The 18466-nt window shown below is 47.2% G+C and overlaps 1 protein-coding gene across 1 annotated transcript; it reads left to right on the forward strand.

Annotated features, from left to right (window-relative positions):
* Positions 1–625: 625 nt before the first annotated feature.
* On the forward strand, positions 626–2045 carry LOC124691046. Its single transcript, XM_047224334.1, has 2 exons — positions 626–806; positions 1779–2045. The coding sequence occupies exons 1-2, from the start codon at positions 648–650 to the stop codon at positions 2043–2045; spliced, it is 426 nt and encodes a 141-aa protein (XP_047080290.1). The 5' UTR covers positions 626–647.
* The last annotated feature ends 16421 nt before the right edge of the window (positions 2046–18466 follow it).

Below are 18466 nucleotides of genomic sequence, written 5' to 3' on the forward strand. Positions count from 1 at the left end.
AAACTGATAAGGATTATGCCGCTGAAGAAAGTTTGATTCCAACATCTTCCTAAAGAGTTTGTTTTTTTATGTATATATAGACAAAAAAGGGTTTAAAATTATTGACATGGATTTTACAACCACAAAGATGGCGATGGCAAGGTGTGTCTGGCTTTCAATGCGATGAAACCTATATATCAGAATGTAGATGGACACGGATGTCCGTGGAATCTCTTTGTCCGGGTCCGTAAAAATTGCCAAACGGCGTCGCGGACGGGCCGTCTGTTTTAGACGGACTCACGGAAAGCTTCCGCGAAGCCTGCCAGGCCCGTCACTCCTGCAAGAAAAAAAGAACGAAACCAAACAGAGCACCAGTCCTTCACTTCTCCCCCTCGATAGGGCACGGCGGCACGCCGGCACGCCGCCACAGTTGAGCCGGCGCCCCGCTCCTCGCCGCCAGCCTGCTCCCGGATCCTCGCCGCCCTCCACCCCCTCCACCCCCTCGTCCCACTTCCTTCCCTCTACCTTACCCGCAAGGTTTCAGAAGGTATCCAACGCCGAGTGCCTGGCCGCCGGCCGCCGGCCGGTTCCCCGTCGTCGCCGCCATGCCCCTTTAACCTGTGCGACCCTCGGCCTCGTGCGCTTCCTGTCGCTGCCTCAGGAGCAAGATGTCGAGCACGGCGGAGGTACCAACAGAAGATGCAGCGGGGGAGTGGGGAAAGAATCCGGCATCGAAGGTCGAAAAGAAACCGGCGCCGGAGAAGGACAAGAATTCAACAAGGGAGGACGGCGGAATCGGCGTCAACCTTATGCTGGGCAAGGAGCAGGTCTGGTTTTCCCCTTATGCTGATTTATTATTGATGTCTGCTTGTTCATTTGCTTCTGTCATCATTTTCGTGGACGATCTGAATTAGTTGCGAGTAGTTTCCCATGCTCGATTGATGTGCAACCGGTGAGAACTTGGCGAATCAAATCTTAAGTAGTTTCTTCACTCTGCAGTTGCTGAATTGACATGATAAAAATTCTCCTATCACTACTGAAGGGATCCTAGTTTTAGTCATGTGCGTGGACCATCCAAAACGACCAATATGACTGAAGTTTTACAACACAAAGTTCAGAAACCAAAATAGGCACAAAGTTCAGAAACCAAAATAGGCACTACTCTGTATTATACTTTGCCTCCTAGATAAAGGACAGTAACATAACCATTGCTTTACCGTCTCTCGCCGATTTGCTAAAGTGCAATTTGGAACACGGGAGAGGCTTAGACAAAACGTATGAAAAGATTTCCCAGAGGAAACGGTCCTATATATCCTAGCACATGAAGCGCGTGAATAATTGTACCACGTACTAGAAAATTCAGAGTTAGGACCAAGTTATTTTCATTTGATAGAAAATACACTGTCAATATTTATTTTGGAGAGCCATTATATTACTTTACCATGCATAAGGTTGAGATTTGACTTGTATATCTCTCAGTACCATGGTCACCAGGGTTCATATACACTGTCAATATTTATTTTGGAGAGCCATTATATTACTTCACCAGGCATAAGGTTGAGATTTGACTTGTATATCTCTCAGTACCATGGTCACCAGGGTTCATATACACTGCCAATATTTATTTTAAAGAGCTATTATATTACTTTACCAGGCATAAGGTTGAATTTTGACTTGTATATCTCTCAGTTTGTGACAGTATGTAAACTAAGCCTATTGTATCAGAATTTTCGTTACTAATATATAGTTTTCTAAATTCTGTTGATTTGATGCTATTCAGTAATTTGTCTGAAATGCAGCATGAAATAGACCCACAAGCTCAGAATAGTCGCAATGACAAGAAGACCTTGGAGCCAATAGAAGCGGAGGAGCCAGCAAGCGAGGGTAGTAGTGCAGCGATCAAAAACAGGGAACATATCTCGTTATCAAATAAGGCTGGGTCATATCTGCCAAGTGACGTTGTTCAGACTCAGTTACTAGCTATTCCAGAGGAAGAGGCTGCCTCAAAAAAGCTCATTCACTGTGTGTTCCAGAGGAAGAGGATGCCGCAAAAAACTTGCAAATGAAGAAGAAAGAGAAGAAAAGAAAGAGGGTGGAACTTGAGGAAATCAAGAAAGATGAGCAGTTGGGTGGTGCCGACAAGACCCAGTTTCTTGTTGAGCCACATATGCCTGGTGATGGTGAACAAGCTCATTCACTGTGTGTTCCAGAGAAAGAGGATGCCTCAAAAAACTTGCAAATGAAGAAGAAAGAGAAGAAAAGGAAGAGGGTGGAACTTGAGGAAATCAAGAAAGATGAGCAGTTGGGTGGTGCCGACAAGACCCAGTTTCTTGTTGAGCCCGATATGCCTAGTGACGCTGAAAAAGCTCATTCACTGTGTGTTCCAGAGGAAGAGGATGCCTCAAAAAACTTGCAGATGAAGAAGAGTCCAAAGAAGAGTCCAGGAAGCCTTGGATGACTGACACTACAGTCAAGAAGAGTCCAGGAAGCACCTTGCAAACATGATAGTTCAGCATGGGTTACCATTCTCGATTGTGGAATATAGTGGCTTTGTAAAGTTTGTGAAGAGCTTGAATCCTATGTTCAACATGGTTTCAAGAACAACTGTAAAAGAAGATTGCATGGAGTCCTACAAAGAGCAAAGATCGATGTTACGGGAAACTTTGAAGAATTGTGGTGCTCGAGTCTCACTAACTGCGGACATGTGGACCTCCAACCAGAGGCTAGGATATTTATGTGTGACTTGTCATTTCATTGACAAGACATGGAAGATGCAGAAAAGAATACTCAGATTTTGTATGATCGAAACGCCACATAGTGGTTTTCGGATGTACAATGTCATGTTAAAGAGTTTGCAGTATTGGAATATTGAAGATAAAATCTGCAGCATTACACTAGACAATGCATCAGTCAACGGCAAAATGATGGAGTATTTGAAAGAAAATTTGACGAAGAAACAAATGTTGGCTTGTGGAGGTGAACTTTTTCACATCCGATGTGCTGCTCATGTGCTCAATCTTATCGTGCAAGATGGTCTGTTTGTAATGAAAGGTTCCATCAATAAGATCAGAGCTAGTGTCAACTATGTGAGGAGTTCACAAACTCGAGAGCAGCTGTTTGATGACATAGTTAAGCAGTTGGGCATCATATGTGAGAAGGAACCCTCTATTGATGTTGCCACACGATGGAACTCGACATACCTTATGATCGAGTCATCTCTGCCTTACATGGAAGCATTTGACGAGTTGGTGAACCAAGATCGCCAATTTAAGTATGCTCCTTCAGCTGAAGATTGGAAAATGGCTAAGGAGATCTGCTCACTATTGAAGGTCTTCTTCGAAGCTACAAAAGTAGTTTCAGGTTCTAGCTATCCAACGGCCAACCGTTACTTTCATGAAATATGAAGCATTAAACTGTTGTTGGAAAAACATGCAATGAGTAAAAACAAAGTGATTGCATCCATGGTGAGCAAGATGCAAAAAAAGTTTAACAAGTACTGGACTGAGTCATACTTGGCTAACTGCATACCTGTCATCCTCGATCCAAGATACAAGTTATAACTCATTGAATTTCGCATCAAGCAAGCATTTGGAGATAAAGTAGGAGAACACCTAAAAAAGGTGGAAATGGTTCTCAATAGTCTGTTTGAGGAGTACTACAATAAGATGGGAGAATCTTTTGCTGATCAGTCAGGAAGAGAATTTCATGTTGATGAGGTTGCGGCGGTTGACAATCCATTAGCTGATTGGGAAGCCCATATGAAAGTGAAGAAGAAACAAGAAACTAGTGAGCTTGATACATACCTGACCGGAGATCTTCACCCCCTGAAAAAAGATTTTGACATTTTGGAATGGTGGGCAACACACAGTATTGAGTACCCAGTCCTATCTTGCATTGCTCGTGATGTCCTAGCCATTCAAGCATCGACCGTTGCATCAAAGTCTTCTTTTAGCGCCGGCGGGAGAATCATTAGTGATCACAGGACCAGGCTGAAGAGTGACACAGTTGAGGGGTTGTTATGCCTCCAAGATTGGCTAAATGCCGCTGGTAAGTTATTCTATTGTTGAATAGTATAATAAAAATTTCAAATTTGTAACTGATTTCAAATTTCTATTGCTAAATGCCGCTGGTAAGTTATTCTTTCAATCTTGCAGACACTAAACCAATTAATAAAGATTCTGAGGAGGAAGTATACTTGGTAAGTTGGACAGGAGTTCTCCAAGATTAGCATCAAACCAATTAATGTTTGTCTTTGTCTCACCTACATCAAACTACCTAACAGGAGTTCCACCAAGCAAGCAAGTGCCACAAAGAAGGCCGCACTCGCTCGCGCTCCTCTGTGCCCTCCTCGTCGCCGCTCTCCTCCCCGGGGTCGAGTAGCTCACTGTCTCCCTCGATCTCATGTGAGTGCTTCTACAGTACTATTTAAATGCTACAGTACTACATTTCATCATTTCTTGGTTGAGGACCTGTGCATGATATGTCTGTCCAATTGATATTGCTCTCTGCTCATTTACCAAATTATATTTTGTAGCTGATCAAGGAAGAATCTGAATGCTCAAGGAAGTTGATGATTACTGTAGCGGTTACTCTGTTACTCAGCTATTCAGAACAACATCGACGCGGCAATACAACCACTGAACAGAACAACTTTCTCTATTTAGCTATTGTCTGTCTAACTTTGAATGGCTGATACTGAATGGTAATTCAGGCACATACTCAATGGCTGACGTGAGTCATACTGAAGGGTGTCATCTGACTTATGTAAAGATCTGAGCCTGTCATTTGGTTGTGCTATTTCTCTCTGAGTACTAGTTTGTATTTGATATGAGTGAAGTGCAACAAAATGGAAATATTGGGAAGAGTTTATTTTATTTTTTATAATTTGTGCCAACTGAAGTATAATTTATGTGAATCATTTTGTGTATATACAAGAGTATGTACTTCAAGCTGTTGATCACTGTAGCTAGCGTGCAGAGCTGCGGCTAAGCTAGCTAGTGTATACCTGATCTTGATCAGAGAAGCCGCGACAAGCTACTAAAGCTGCCCAGTTTACGTCGACGTGTCCGTATTGCCCAGTTTACGTCGACGTGTCCGTATTGTCCAGCGGACACCGCAGGCAGCCGAACATACTTACACAGACTCCACGGACAGATAAATTCGCTTACGCGGCTCAGTCAATAAACGCAACGGACTCTGTGGACGCGTCCGTCTGCATGCTGACCACAGCCTTAAACTCTGAGATCCGGCTATCCCTCCTGCAGCGATATACTAACGCGGGTTCAGGTTGCTGTCACTCCGACAACCCCATAATTAGCAAACGAATACAAGATGCACTCCCCTAGGCCCATAAAGGTGAAGTGTCATGTAGTCGACGTTCACATGACACCACTAGAAGAATAACACCACAACTTAAATATCAAACCATTAAATATTACTTAACATAGTTCACTAGTAACATTTAGACTTCACCCATGTCACATGACGGTGTTTTTTCCAGCAGAATCCTGACTCCGGTGAATAATTCTCCAATAATCATGAAACATGCAAAATAGGTGAAATAACATAAGTGTCATCTCTAAATATGAAATATATCAATGAATAACAGCAATTTATGATATAAAATAGTGATGCAAAATGGACGTATCACTAACAGAAGATGAAAGCATGTACAAAGATAGGTTATGCTAAGCGCGTTTTTAACGTGAAAAATGACCCTAAAAATGGCTTTCCGAGGCTAAACAGTGCTCAGAAAATACAATTTTCGTCAAAAAACTGTATATGTCCGCGTCACGGGCTGTTTTCGATTTATTCGGTCCAGCAGCACGCTAAAATGGGCCAGAAAAAACAAACCCGCGGCCCACCAGCCAACTCCCCAACCCCTAGTTCGGCGCCCCTTTTTTTAATAGGGAGGGGGCACGGGCTGGCACTCGGCCGAGCCGCCCATCACCATGTGGGCCGGCCCACCTGACATCGTCCCAGCCCACGAGGGGGGGACGACGCTAGGGGTGCCCTAGCGCCTGTGTGGGTAGCGGCGACGGCATGGGGCGAAGCGGCGGCGGCGGCCGCGCTGGCGGCCAGCAGGGCCGCGACCGGAGGTGCCGGCGCGCACCAGGGCGACACTCGCACTGAGGCGGGCGAGCGCGGTGCGGCGGCCAGCGGGGCCGAGGCGGGCGAGCGCGCGGCGGCGGCAGGGACGCGCGCGGGGCGCGGCAGAGACGCGCGCGCGGGGCGCGGCAACGGTGCTCTGTGCATGTGCGGGTGCGTGCGCACGGCCAGCAGGGCCGCGGCGGCTGTGTGCGGGCGCCGCCAGCAAGCAGCGGAGGCGTGCGCGGGGACGCATCGGCCAGCAGGACCGCGAAGGCGGCGGGCAACAGCCAGAAGGGCCGCGACGCGCGCAGCACGGTCGCAGCGGCGGTGTGCCAGGCCATGGCCATGGCGTTTCTTCGTCAGTTCGCTTGAAGTATGTCGGCGTGTGGCACAGCAGGGGCCTAACACGGCGGTGTCGCGATTAGTGGGATCGCCGACAATCCGTCTCCCTACAGTGTAGTCAACAAGCCTCCGATCCAAGAGTATCGACATTGGTCGGTGACAGCATGTCAGTTCGACTCTCGGGAGAGAAATCCACACCATAGGTAAGATCTAATAATTACCCAAACCGCAAAAATTGAAAGGAAATCGAACAACGAATCCATTTTTTGGTCAATTTCGGATTATACCTTCGCGATCCGGTGCCGGGCGCCTGCTTGATGCAGGCTTGACGAAGGGTCGGTGAAGCGAAGGTGCTGATAACGTGTTGTGCAACCTCTGCCGGCTGGCCGGTCCCGAGGGTGCACAGCGTAGATGAAGTAGACGAACAGCAAAGGTACACCGATTGCGTAAATTAAATTGACACAGGGGAGAATATGGGGAGAGCTCTTTATTGATCTTTCTGTCAACTGGTACTTATAATGATTGAGCTTCTTATATATATAGGAGTAGGCCTAGATAGATAAAGGATAACCTGAATTCTTCCGAGCATGCGCGTGCCAAATCGAAGTCTCGAGCGGGCGCAGTACACAACAGCTAACCGTGCGTCTAGCTGTCAAAGATATGGTAGGCTAATTGATATCACGTGTCATTTTTCAAAAAACTGTAACTTTTAAACCGTGCAGCGAAATTACAATCCGTTTTCACTTCTAGAATCCTCACGACGAGAGCTTCGAAACTAGACCACATTTTCATATGTTTCGATAAATTTTTTTAACAAGCAACTTTGATGTGCGACAAAGCAAATTTATTGTACATCAAAACAACTTCGGTGTGCGGTAAAGCAACTTTTGGTGTGCAGTGATGCGTGCAGTTGACACACGTCCGTTGGGAACCCCAAGAGGAAGGTGTGATGCAGACAGTAGCAAGTTTTCCCTCAGAAAGAAACCAAGGTTTATCGAACCAGGAGGAGCCAAGAAGCACGTTGAAGGTTGATGGCGGCGAAATGTAATGCGGCGCAACACCGAGGATTCCGGCGCCAACGTGGAACCTGCACAACACAACCAAAGTACTTTGCCCCAACGAAACAGTGAGGTTGTCAATCTCACCGGCTTGCTGTAACAAAGGATTAACCGTATTGTGTGGAAGATGATTGTTTGCAGAAAACAGTAAAGAACAATTGCCGTAGATTGTATGCGATGTAAAGAATAGGACCGGGGTCCACAGTTCACTAGAGGTGTCTCTCCCATAAGATAAAAGCATGTTGGGTGAACAAATTACAGTCGGGCAATTGACAAATAGAGAGGACATAACAATGCACATACATGATATGATAAATATAGTGAGATTTAATTGGGCATTACGACAAAGTACACAGACCGCTATCCAAAGCATGCATCTATGCCTAAAAAGTCCACCTTCAGGTTATCATCCGAACCCCTTCCAGTATTAAGTTGCAAACAACAGACAATTACATTAAGTATGGTGCGTAATGTAATCAATAACTACATCCTTAGACATAGCATCAATGTTTTATCTCTAGTGGCAACAGCACATCCACAACCTTAGAACTTTCTGTCACTGTCCCAGATTTAATGGAGGTATGAACCCACTATCGAGCATAAATACTCCCTCTTGGAGTTAAAAGCAAAAACTTGGCCAGAGCCTCTACTAATAACGGAGAGCATGCAAGATCATAAACAACACATAGGTAATAACTTGATAATCACCATAACATAGTATTCTCTATCAATCGGATCCCGACAAACACAACATATAGTATTACAGATAGATGATCTTGATCATGTTAGGCAGCTCACAAGATCCAACAATGAAGCACATAAGGGGAAGACGACCATCTAGCTACTGCTATGGACCCATAGTCCAGGGGTGAACTACTCACTCATCACTCCGGAGGCGATCATGGCGATGAAGAGTCCTCCGGGAGATGATTCCCCTCTCCGGCAGGGTGCCGGAGGCGATCTCCGAATCCCCGAGATGGGATTGGCGGCGGCGGCGTCTCGCGGAAGGTTTTCCGTATCGTGGCTCTCGGTACGGAGGGTTTCGCGACGAAGACTTTAAGTAGGCGGAAGGGCAACGCGGGGGCCACACGAGGGCCCCACACGCTAGGGCCGCGCGGCCAAGACTCGGGCCGCGCCGCCCTAGTGTGGCGGCGCCTCGTGGCCCCACTTCCTTTCCCCCTCGGTCTTCTGGAAGCTTCGTGCAAAAATAGGACCCTGAGCGTTGATTTCGTCCAATTCCGAGAATATTTCCTTACTAGGATTTCTGAAACCAAAAACAGCAGAAAACAAAGAATCGGCTCTTCGGCATCTCGTTAATAGGTTAGTGCCGGAAAATGCATAAATACGACATATAATGTGTATAAAACATGTAGATATCATCAATAATGTAGCATGGAACATAAGAAATTATCGATACGTCGGAGACGTATCATGCAGCGAAAACACTTGATTCACAACCGATGGTAGGCTTCGCAACGGCTGCAGCAACAACTCCTAATGCAGCAGAAAAAATGATACGAGCAACTCTATGTCGTTGGCCGCACCCATGATGTACTTCACAAGGTTTGGCCCTAGTCGGTCACAACAACAATGTTGCCGAGCAAGCCTTACCAGCCCTCGCCACTAACGAGCACATTTGTAAGTATCATCGCCCCACATTTGGTGGCTCTGGCATATCTAGCATTTCTTTCCGAAATACCCCCACGTCGGACGAGTCAGTCGTTCCCCCGCTCATGCCGACCGAGTCATCCTAGCAATTTTGTTGCAATAGTTGCTTTTCATCGTTGCTAAGTTGCCTATAATGCTTCGGACTGCTTTGCAGTTTTCTACTGTTGGTGTGAAGTTGCCTAACCCTACGCGAAGTCGCCTACCGTTGTACCAAAGTTGCCTACCACTGCAAAAGTTGACCACTGTGGTTGCTTTGTCATGTACCAAAGTTGCTTTTTGTCATGTACTTTGGTGTCCGACAACACAACTTTGATGCCCAACGATACAACTTTGGTGCCCGAAGGCGTAACTTTCGGTGCTCAACGGAGAAAAATTGGTCCCGACAAACCAACTTCGGTGCCCGGCGGCAAAATATTGGTGCCTGATAAAGCAATTTTGGTGCCTGATAAAGCAATTTTGATGCCCCACAACAACTTTGGTGTGTTACAAAGCAATTTTGTGCCCCACAGAGCAACTTTGGAGCCCGACGGTGCAATTATGGTGCGCAACTTTGTATCCAACTTCCCAACAACTGTAGACAACTTCGAATCACCAGTAGACAATTTTCGGCTCGATGGTAGAAAACTTCGCGACAATAGTAGGTCATGGTACTCTGGACGTGTGTCTCGTTGGTGAGAAGAAATGGGTTGCCATGGTCGGTAACGCCTTTGCTGCATCCGGTCAAGACTAAGTTGATTTTTAGTTGTTATGACCTTCCTATTGCTCTTACGAAGTTGCCCAATATCGATGTGAATCTACCTTTTTTTGTCATGCACCAAAGTTGCTTTGTTGCGAACGAAAGTTGCTCTATCACATATCAAAGTTGCTTCTCAGCAAATTTCATCGGAACATATGGAAATAAGAACTTGTTTTGAAGATCTCGTCGTCAGGATCCCGAAAGTGAAAGCGGATCATAATTTCGAGATTCGACCCAAAAGTTATAGCTTTTTGAATTTATTTTGGAAAGTAATCATTAGGCATCCAGGTGAGACCATGTGGGCACGGAGGTTCTCGTGAGCTGTGGCTGCTCAGGTTTGACCAGACTGTTTTTTTCATCGCGTTACGGCGACCACGTGCTCATGCTTTTGTAGTTTTCTCTTTTAATTTTTGTGAAATTAATCATACAAAATATTACCATAAATAGGGGTCTGCTCAGATTGACTAATGGGCATGCCATCGCCCGCTAGACCCGTCCAAAGGATAAGACCCACTTAACGTTAAATGTGGGGAAAGACTTACCAAACGTGCCCACCGAAGTGGGCCACGTCGGAAGGCCCAATTCCGAACAAGATTCATAGACAGCCCGCCGGGAAGGCGGTTCCTTTGCCAACAAAAGGCTCCATCCGTACCCAACTTCCAACGCAAAGCATCCCGTGTCCGATCTATTCTATCGCGCAACCACATCACACCCCGTCTACTGTACATACGTGCACAACGAGAGAGGGATCGATCCATGGAGACGGCCGCCTGCTGGATCGAGCGCCTGCCGGAGGAGCTCCTAGCGGCGGTGATCTCCCTCACGTCGCCTCCCGGCGCCTGCCGCGTCGCTGCAGTCTCCCGGGCTTTCCTCGCCGCCGCGGACTCCGACGCCGTCTGGTGCCGCTTCCTGCCCGGCGATCTCCCATGGTTCGTCGACGCCTACGAAAGCTCCCTCATGGCGCTGCCGTCGTGCAAGGCGCGGTTCATGCGTCTCTCCGACGACCCGCCCTCCTCTTAGGCAGAGTCATGGTATGATTCCGCCAGTCCGGCCCACCCCTCTCCCTGACAGGAATCTTGCTCCCGCACTCCATCTCCCTGCTTCTTCTTCGACGAAATAATCAATGTGTATGTTCATGGCTCACACGCGCAGAGGATGTGGTTGGACAAGGCTACCGGCGGCAAGTGCTACATGCTCTCGGCCAGGGCGCTGAATATTTCGTGGGGCGATGAGCCCAACTACTGGCGCTGGATACATCTCGACGTCTTGCATGACGGCAAAACCGGCAAAAGGTCACACATCCTACGCCTTCTTAATTATGGATGCATGCTCCATCAATTTCAATTGATTTGTAAAATATTAAGCTTTCCACTCTTGCACCCATTATTCAAAAAAACGAAATAAAAATGTTTGCAACAGGATCGCGTCAGAAGCCGCTCAACTCCTGCACGTTTGCTGGCTGGAAGTCCGAGGCAAGATCGAGAGCAGGCTGCTCTCCCCAAACTCCACTTACGGTGTATACCTGGTGTTCCGATTGGACCCTAAAACCCACGGGCTAGGTTTCCCGTTCCAGGAGGGGTTGATCAACGTCGGAGGAGTTGTATCCACCCGACGAGCTTGCCTCCATGGTTACGACGAAGATGGTGCGGGCGGTGTGGTGCCGCGGAAGTACGTCGTGGATAGTACCCGTACTTATTGGGCCCACCTGAGCTCCTCTCACACGGTTCTTGTCGAAGATGACCTGACTCTTCCCCAGAGAAGAGCAGATGGTTGGATGGAGCTCGAGCTAGCGGATGGGTTTTACAACCACGAAGATGATGATGGCGAGGTGCGGGTGGCATTGAATGAGACCAAACGTCTATACTCGAAGGGAGGTCTCATTGTGCGGAGCATCGAGTTTAGAATTAAGCAACCAAATATCTAGTCCCAGGAAAAAACACCAAATAAAAGGACAATTATCCAGATGGTGGGTATTCACACTATGACTTGATTTGCTCTTAGCGTGGACAAAATTTAATTTCGGAATTTGGGATACAATAAACGCTTGTTGCATGTGTGTTGTTCTTATTTATTGATTTTTGAAGATTTCTCCGAAGAAATGTATGGATTCGTCAACCAAACTACATACATCATAAGGACAAGACTATTCACAGAACATTCTGCGGTGGGAATAACTTCAGAACGTTTGGACAACCTCACTTTGTATGTTGTCTCGATGCATCCTCACATCACCCAACGACCCCTTCCCCTGGACCTTACATGTGGTTACCCACTCCGACATCATCTGGTTCGCGTTCCTACCTCACAACTTCCACAATTAAATGACGCCGCTAAACTGATAAGGATTATGCCGCTAAAGAAAGTTAGATTCCAACATCTTCCTAAAGAGTTTGTTTTTTTATGTATATATAGACAAAAAAGGTTTTAAAATTATTGACATGGATTTTACAACCACAAAGATGGCGATGACAAGGTGTGTCTGGCTTTCAATGCGATGAAACCTATATACCCGAAGGGAGGAACCATTGTACGGAGCATCAAGTTTAGAATTAAGTAACAAATGTTCAGTCTCAAGAAAAAAGACCAGCAAAAAAATAATTACCTGGCTGGTATTTTCAGAATATGACTTGACATGTTTGGCACGGGCAAATTTTAGATTTTGAACTTTTGATACAATAAATGCTTGTTGCATGTGTATCAGCCGTTCCGTCAGTGGTTTGTTGGTGGGTGAATACGTCCGATCAATGTAGCCATTTTGTGCAACACTTTCTCATAATGTAATTTGTTTTGCAACATTTTTTGTAAATATATAAAACTCTGAAAGTTTTGCAACATCCTAGACCAATCGACTCGCAAGGCATTCTCCTCTTGAAGTCCAATGGCGTGTGGGGGAGCTCTCCATCCATACTGAGGTTGTGGTCCTCCTTCACTCCAATCAGAAAGAACTATAAATAGAACCAGTTCATAGCTTCCCATGCGTGACATATACTCCTAGACTACTACTCCCTCCTCCGTTCTGCAAAAACAAGGCCTATGATTTGCCTTGAAATTCAAACAATATAATTTAAACTGAGTTTATAGAAAAAATTCTACCAACATGTACAACGCCACATCAATGGCATTGGAATATAATGGAGACTATGTGCCTATCTGGTATCACTCGTAAGTCTAGCATTGTTGTTGTTGGTCCGAAAAGGCGTGGTTTATGTGTCTATCCGACCACCCTATCCTCCTCCCATACAAGCTTATGTTATGAACCTCATGTCCTCATAAATCATTTAGGATCGACTCAATTGATCGACAATATCCTGAAGGTTGCTCCTGACAAGAAGATGTTGTCCATCGCATTCATCTGGAGCTCGTGGACAGAAAGGAACAAAGCAAATAGGGGTGAGAGGAGGCTGAGTCTGAATGAGCTGGTGTTCTCTGTCCGAGCGCATTATTTGGAGTGGCATGTACTTATAGGCAAGAAACCAGCGACTATTTCTAAAGGCATCGCGACCTGGGAGGCTCCTCCCACGGACTGGATCCTAATCAACTCTGATGGGGCTTTTCATGCAGAGAATGGCAATGGAGGTTGGGGTGTAGTTGGTAGAGATTGCAATGGTGATTTGGTGTTTGCTGCGGCTGGAGCTGTCCCTCATGCGTTTGACCCTCTCCATGTTGAAGCCGTGGGCTTGCTACTGGGAGCGAGAATGGCCAGCAACTTGGAAATCGGGAGGGCAATATTTGCTACTGACTGTCTCACTCTCAAGCATGGTTTGGTATCCTGTTCGTATGATCTGTCAAGGCTGGGAGCCCTTATAGCTGAAACCAAATTCATTTTAGACAATTTCCTCATTGATTATGTTGTAAGTTATGTGCCTCGTACAATGAACAAACCAGCACATTTAAAGGCTGCGTTAGGCATGGCTGGAGTGCAAAATGACCACCAGGTGTGGTATGAGCACGTCCCTGATGTTGTAAGCAGGGCTCTGTACGGCGATTTTGCCGTCCAATTTTAATGAAATGTTAGCATTACAAGTCAAAAAAAATCATTCAGGGCTACTGCTTCTTTCTTTCAGTTCTAAATCAAAACCGGATATGTAACCTGGTCCTCCCGTACATGCAGAGCGTGTCGCTAGAGAGGGCTAGCTGCATACATCAAGTAGCAGCTTGATTTTTTTTCTGGCACCAACACAACGCGCGTCACGAAAAGCTCCTTGGATAGCTCTTGAACGCCACGTACGATGGAGCGCGTCGTACATGAGATGGCGGGTCGGGACTCGGGAGCAGCAGAGATAACGGACGCATGCATCAAATCCGCTGATTTGGCTCCGCTAGTTACATGCCATACCATATATACTCAGATCAACAGCGTCCTTTTATACAGTATATGATCCTCCCAAAACCGGACTCCCCCAAAGGCCAAAACCCATCTCCCTCCATCTCTCTCTCTTCCCTCTTTGTACAAAAAAATCCGATCAGAGATTGACAGAGATGCTTGGGAAACGGCAGATGACCAGCGAGGAGCCGCTGCCGTCGGCGGCGAAGCAGGCGCGCCAGGAAAGCCCCGGCGACAAGGCACACGCGACTACGTCGGGAGTGAAGGCGGCGGCGTTCCTGACGTCCTGCGCCTTCTGCGGCAAAGGCCTCGGCCCCGGCATGGACACCTACATATACAGGTATACACCATCGCTGTTCGATCCCGCGTCGATATTTCTCTCTTCAGTACCTATCTAGTATCTATGTTCCTGTCGAGTTCTCTTAGAATCCGATCGGTCCGATGTGCTGCTTTCGTTTTCCACGCCAACAGATTGAACTATTTTTCGGTGTCTTGCTAGTTGCTGATTAGTTTTCACTGCATGAATCTTATTGATTCCGGCAGGGGCGAGGTGGCATTCTGCAGCCACGAGTGCAGGGAGCGGCACATCCAGCTCATGAACCACGACTGCTCCCTCAGCAACATAGGAACAGCACCAGACCAATCAGCTCATATCTCCTAGCTACAGCCTTCGTCTGCCGTCTATGCAAAAAAAAAAAAAATTGTCATCAGTGTTTAAAGCGTTCCTATGTGTGTATAATACAAGAACCGATTGATCCAACTGTTTTAACTTTGCACAACACCCTTCTGATTTTATCTATGCCAATTTGTTTAGTTTTCCTTCATGCTACCTCTACCTCTTGAAGAAACCAAGTGGGCAAAGAACAACCGTGCCCGTGCCTCCGGAGTCGCTCGCGCGAGCGACTCCGGAGGCGACTCAAACCCTAGCAAAAAGCCTCCTCCACCGTTCCTCCCCTGGCCGCCGCCTGGCCGGCGAAGACGGAGGGCGTGGCCTACGTACGCAGTGCACCCCAGCTGCTCGTCTTGGCGCGGGGATGTGCGTCTCGCGGGCTATGCAAGGTGGGGCTTGGCGCGCGCGTCGTGGTGGCGAGGCCCCTGGCGCAGCAGCGCGGCTGCTCTCGCGGCGGCGGCTACAGGGTCCGATCTGGCCCAACCCGAGCCCGATCTAGGTTTCTCGCTGGGGGTTGGAGAGATGGAGAGGAGCTGATGTGGCGGTGCGGAAGATGCAGGGGCGTGAGTGGCTGCCTGCGACGTAGGCCACGCGGGCAGGGTGGGGCTCACTTTGGCCTGGCCAGGGCTTCTCTGCTCTTGCGCGCGGCGCCGACGTGTGATGGTTCTCCGATGTCTGTTGCATACTTTCCAGCGCGGCTCTGTTGAAGAAGGGCCGGCAGCGTCCTAGGTTTGGCCGGGATGAAGTTCGAGGCGGTCGCCGCCTCCCTCGCCGTCGACGAGCCTGGCTTCTCGTGGGTGACGGCCGTGTGTTTGGCTCCTTATTGTTTTTGTGGACTGTGGGGCTGCTGGAAGGGTTGGGAGAAATCCCAGTGCTTGGGCAGGACGACGGCGGGCACCGTCACCTTCTTGAAGGCGTCGTTCAGGCCCTTCCCCATTCCTCCTCATGAGCAACGGGGGAAACCCTAGATCCACCTTCCTGGTTCAGGCAGCGTCGCCGTTGTAGCGTCGTTTCCTTCTTGAAGGCGCTGTTCGGGTTGCACGTGGAGTCCTATGTCGACACTTGGAGTCAAGGTCGGTTGATGCTCGGAGCATGGGCTTCTTGGGTGCAATGTACACTGGCATCAACATTGCTTGGACGATGCTATCCTCAGTTCCGGCCATGTCCTGCTGGCCACCTGCCGACTTCTTCTAGGCAATTTGGGTGGGCGGTACGTCGACGTGTGTCACCCTTGAGCTAGGGTTTTCTTCAGGCTATTTTGCTTCAGTTGTGACGCGGTCTTGAGTCCGTGTGTCCCAACCTGGTGCCTTCTTGGCCGGTGGTTGGGCAAGGCCTGTGTGTTTGTCGAGTGTTTTCGGGTGTGTGTTGCTCGCCGAATGGCTTCATGTGTAAGGGTTTTGGGTCCGGTTTACCTCATAAACTGGACCAAAGTTGTTCCTTTCAACCTTAATACAATGACGCGCAGCTCTCCTACGGGTTCTAAAAAAAAACCAAGTGCGATCAACCTTGGGACGGTCAACCAAGCTCGAGACAACGCTACACCACCGGTTGATCAATTATTATTAGCTAGATTCATAACAAAGTGCCTTTAAGAAAACTAAAACTACCTCCAAAAATCTTCGAAGGACATAGCAAAAGTGCCCTATCAATTAGGGCAGGAAAAATCAGTCAAATTTTTTTTGAGAAATGATTTTTTGAGGTACTTAAAATTTTGTCTTAGATTGCAAGTCGTGCCATTATTGAGCAATGCTTCTAATTGTAATTTTAAAATGTCTTAAAAAAACAATCAAATGACCTTTTATAGGCACTCGCAAACATTGGCCGCATCGTCAATCTTAGAATGAAATACATTCGCCATGTCTTATGAAAACCTTAAGTCTGTCCTAGTTTTTTGGTCTGGGTTTGTTAATCGATGGATGTCAGGAAGAGAATGCTCTGATCACCATGCTGTCATAGGGGAAACGATGCCATTGTGCAGGCTCGGTTCCGTGCTTATATTGTGATGGAAAAACCACATCGATGGCTCATACATGCAAGGAAGGTACAACGGTGGTGTCATCTCCGTTGACTAACAACATATAATCTAGTTTTGAAGCTCTCGTTGAGACAAACTCGTCAGTGAAAACGGATCACTAGTTGAATCAACGATTTAGAAGATAAATTATTTTCAAAATTTTAAATTTAGCAATTAATTTGATGTTGTTACCATTATATGTAAAATTCCTATATGGATGCATGTCATCGCTCCTATAGAGAGAAGTACCAAAATATGCTGCCGCACACCCCTTGTCTCCATGCGACTTTTCTTAGTAGATTTTTCCTAGGTTCGAGAAAAGGGCGGGAAGTGGAGCACCAACTCTTTGGGTTGCTTATCGTGCATAGTCGAAATGTGTATTTTTTTTTTTTGGAATGTATGCATGTTAGAAGTTAGAAATGACACAAAGACACAACAAATAGAAATGAAGAATAGTGAAGGTGAAAGAAAGTGGGATGAAGAGTAGACCCATCATGAAATGGAGCCCGACAAAACTAATACCGAACCTACACCACCATCGCAAAATGGGGTTGCAATATTTTCTTTGCAATTTTAATGTTTGGAATGCTAAATTTTCACATATAGTATGTTTACATATGAGATGAGAATATATTTTTAAATAATCTTAGCAACACACTACCATTTAACTAGTAGGTAATAAAATGGAATAGTCCTATTGAAAGCTGGCTACAGCCGCTCTGTCGATCGCTCGCGTGCTCACCCCACCTTTTTCTCTCCATGATCGACCCCCACCACAACTTTCTTTTATCTCGATGTGCGCCTCTCCTTCTCCCTGCGCTGCCCATTCCCACCTTCTTCCACGTCCTTGCTGCCCCGCACCACCATGGGGAGACCACGCCCCTCCTTCTCCCCACGCTGCCGTCGGAAGGTCGTGGCCCTCCTGTTTCTGCGCCTCCGTTGGGTTCAGGTTTTCCCTCCTCCAAGCGCCGCCACCGGGAGGACCTTCCCCTCATACCCGATTTGCGGCCGCGCGCTCCCAACGCCGCGAGTTGGCCGACACCCCGCCGCACCCTCGCGCCCCTGGTAGACGGCAACCGCCGCGTGCTCTTGCCGCCACGCTCGTCGGCCGTATGCTCCCATCGACGCGCGCTCCGGCCCCAATCTGGGTGGTGGTTGGGACCTGACAGGTGCCAGTTCACCCGTTGTGGCAGCAATGGACTTCCAACATGGCGAAATGGTGACCGACGAGTTTTCAGTAGGCCATGGCAATGACTTCACGGTCGTTGGGAAAGACCAACTTTTAGACATTTTTTCAATGTTATACACGATGTTGCGATTTGTTACATGTGTACATAGTTTTTGATGTGTTAGTATGGACAAAGTGGTACAATGATTTTGGTACATACTATTGCACCAATGCTACATACATGTTTCTATAATGTTGACGAATTTAGGCAAAAATGTTCGATATACAGCTAAAAAATATTGTAAAACAATGTAACATTTTTGAAAATGTTACATACGCGGAGAAAAATGATACATTTGGAAAAATTTTTTGTACCATTAGCAAAAGAATTGTACCATTATTTCACAAGTAAACAAA

The sequence above is a fragment of the Lolium rigidum genome, chromosome 2 (genome assembly GCF_022539505.1).
Source record: "Lolium rigidum isolate FL_2022 chromosome 2, APGP_CSIRO_Lrig_0.1, whole genome shotgun sequence".
Lineage (NCBI taxonomy): Eukaryota > Viridiplantae > Streptophyta > Magnoliopsida > Poales > Poaceae > Lolium > Lolium rigidum.

Bases quoted from the DNA above. Each gene is read 5' to 3' on its own strand.
- LOC124691046 (XM_047224334.1), top strand. From the start codon at position 648: ATGTCGAGCACGGCGGAGGTACCAACAGAAGATGCAGCGGGGGAGTGG. The intron at 807-1,778 runs GTCTGGTTTTCC...TCTGAAATGCAG, and splicing joins TTATGCTGGGCAAGGAGCAG to CATGAAATAGACCCACAAGC.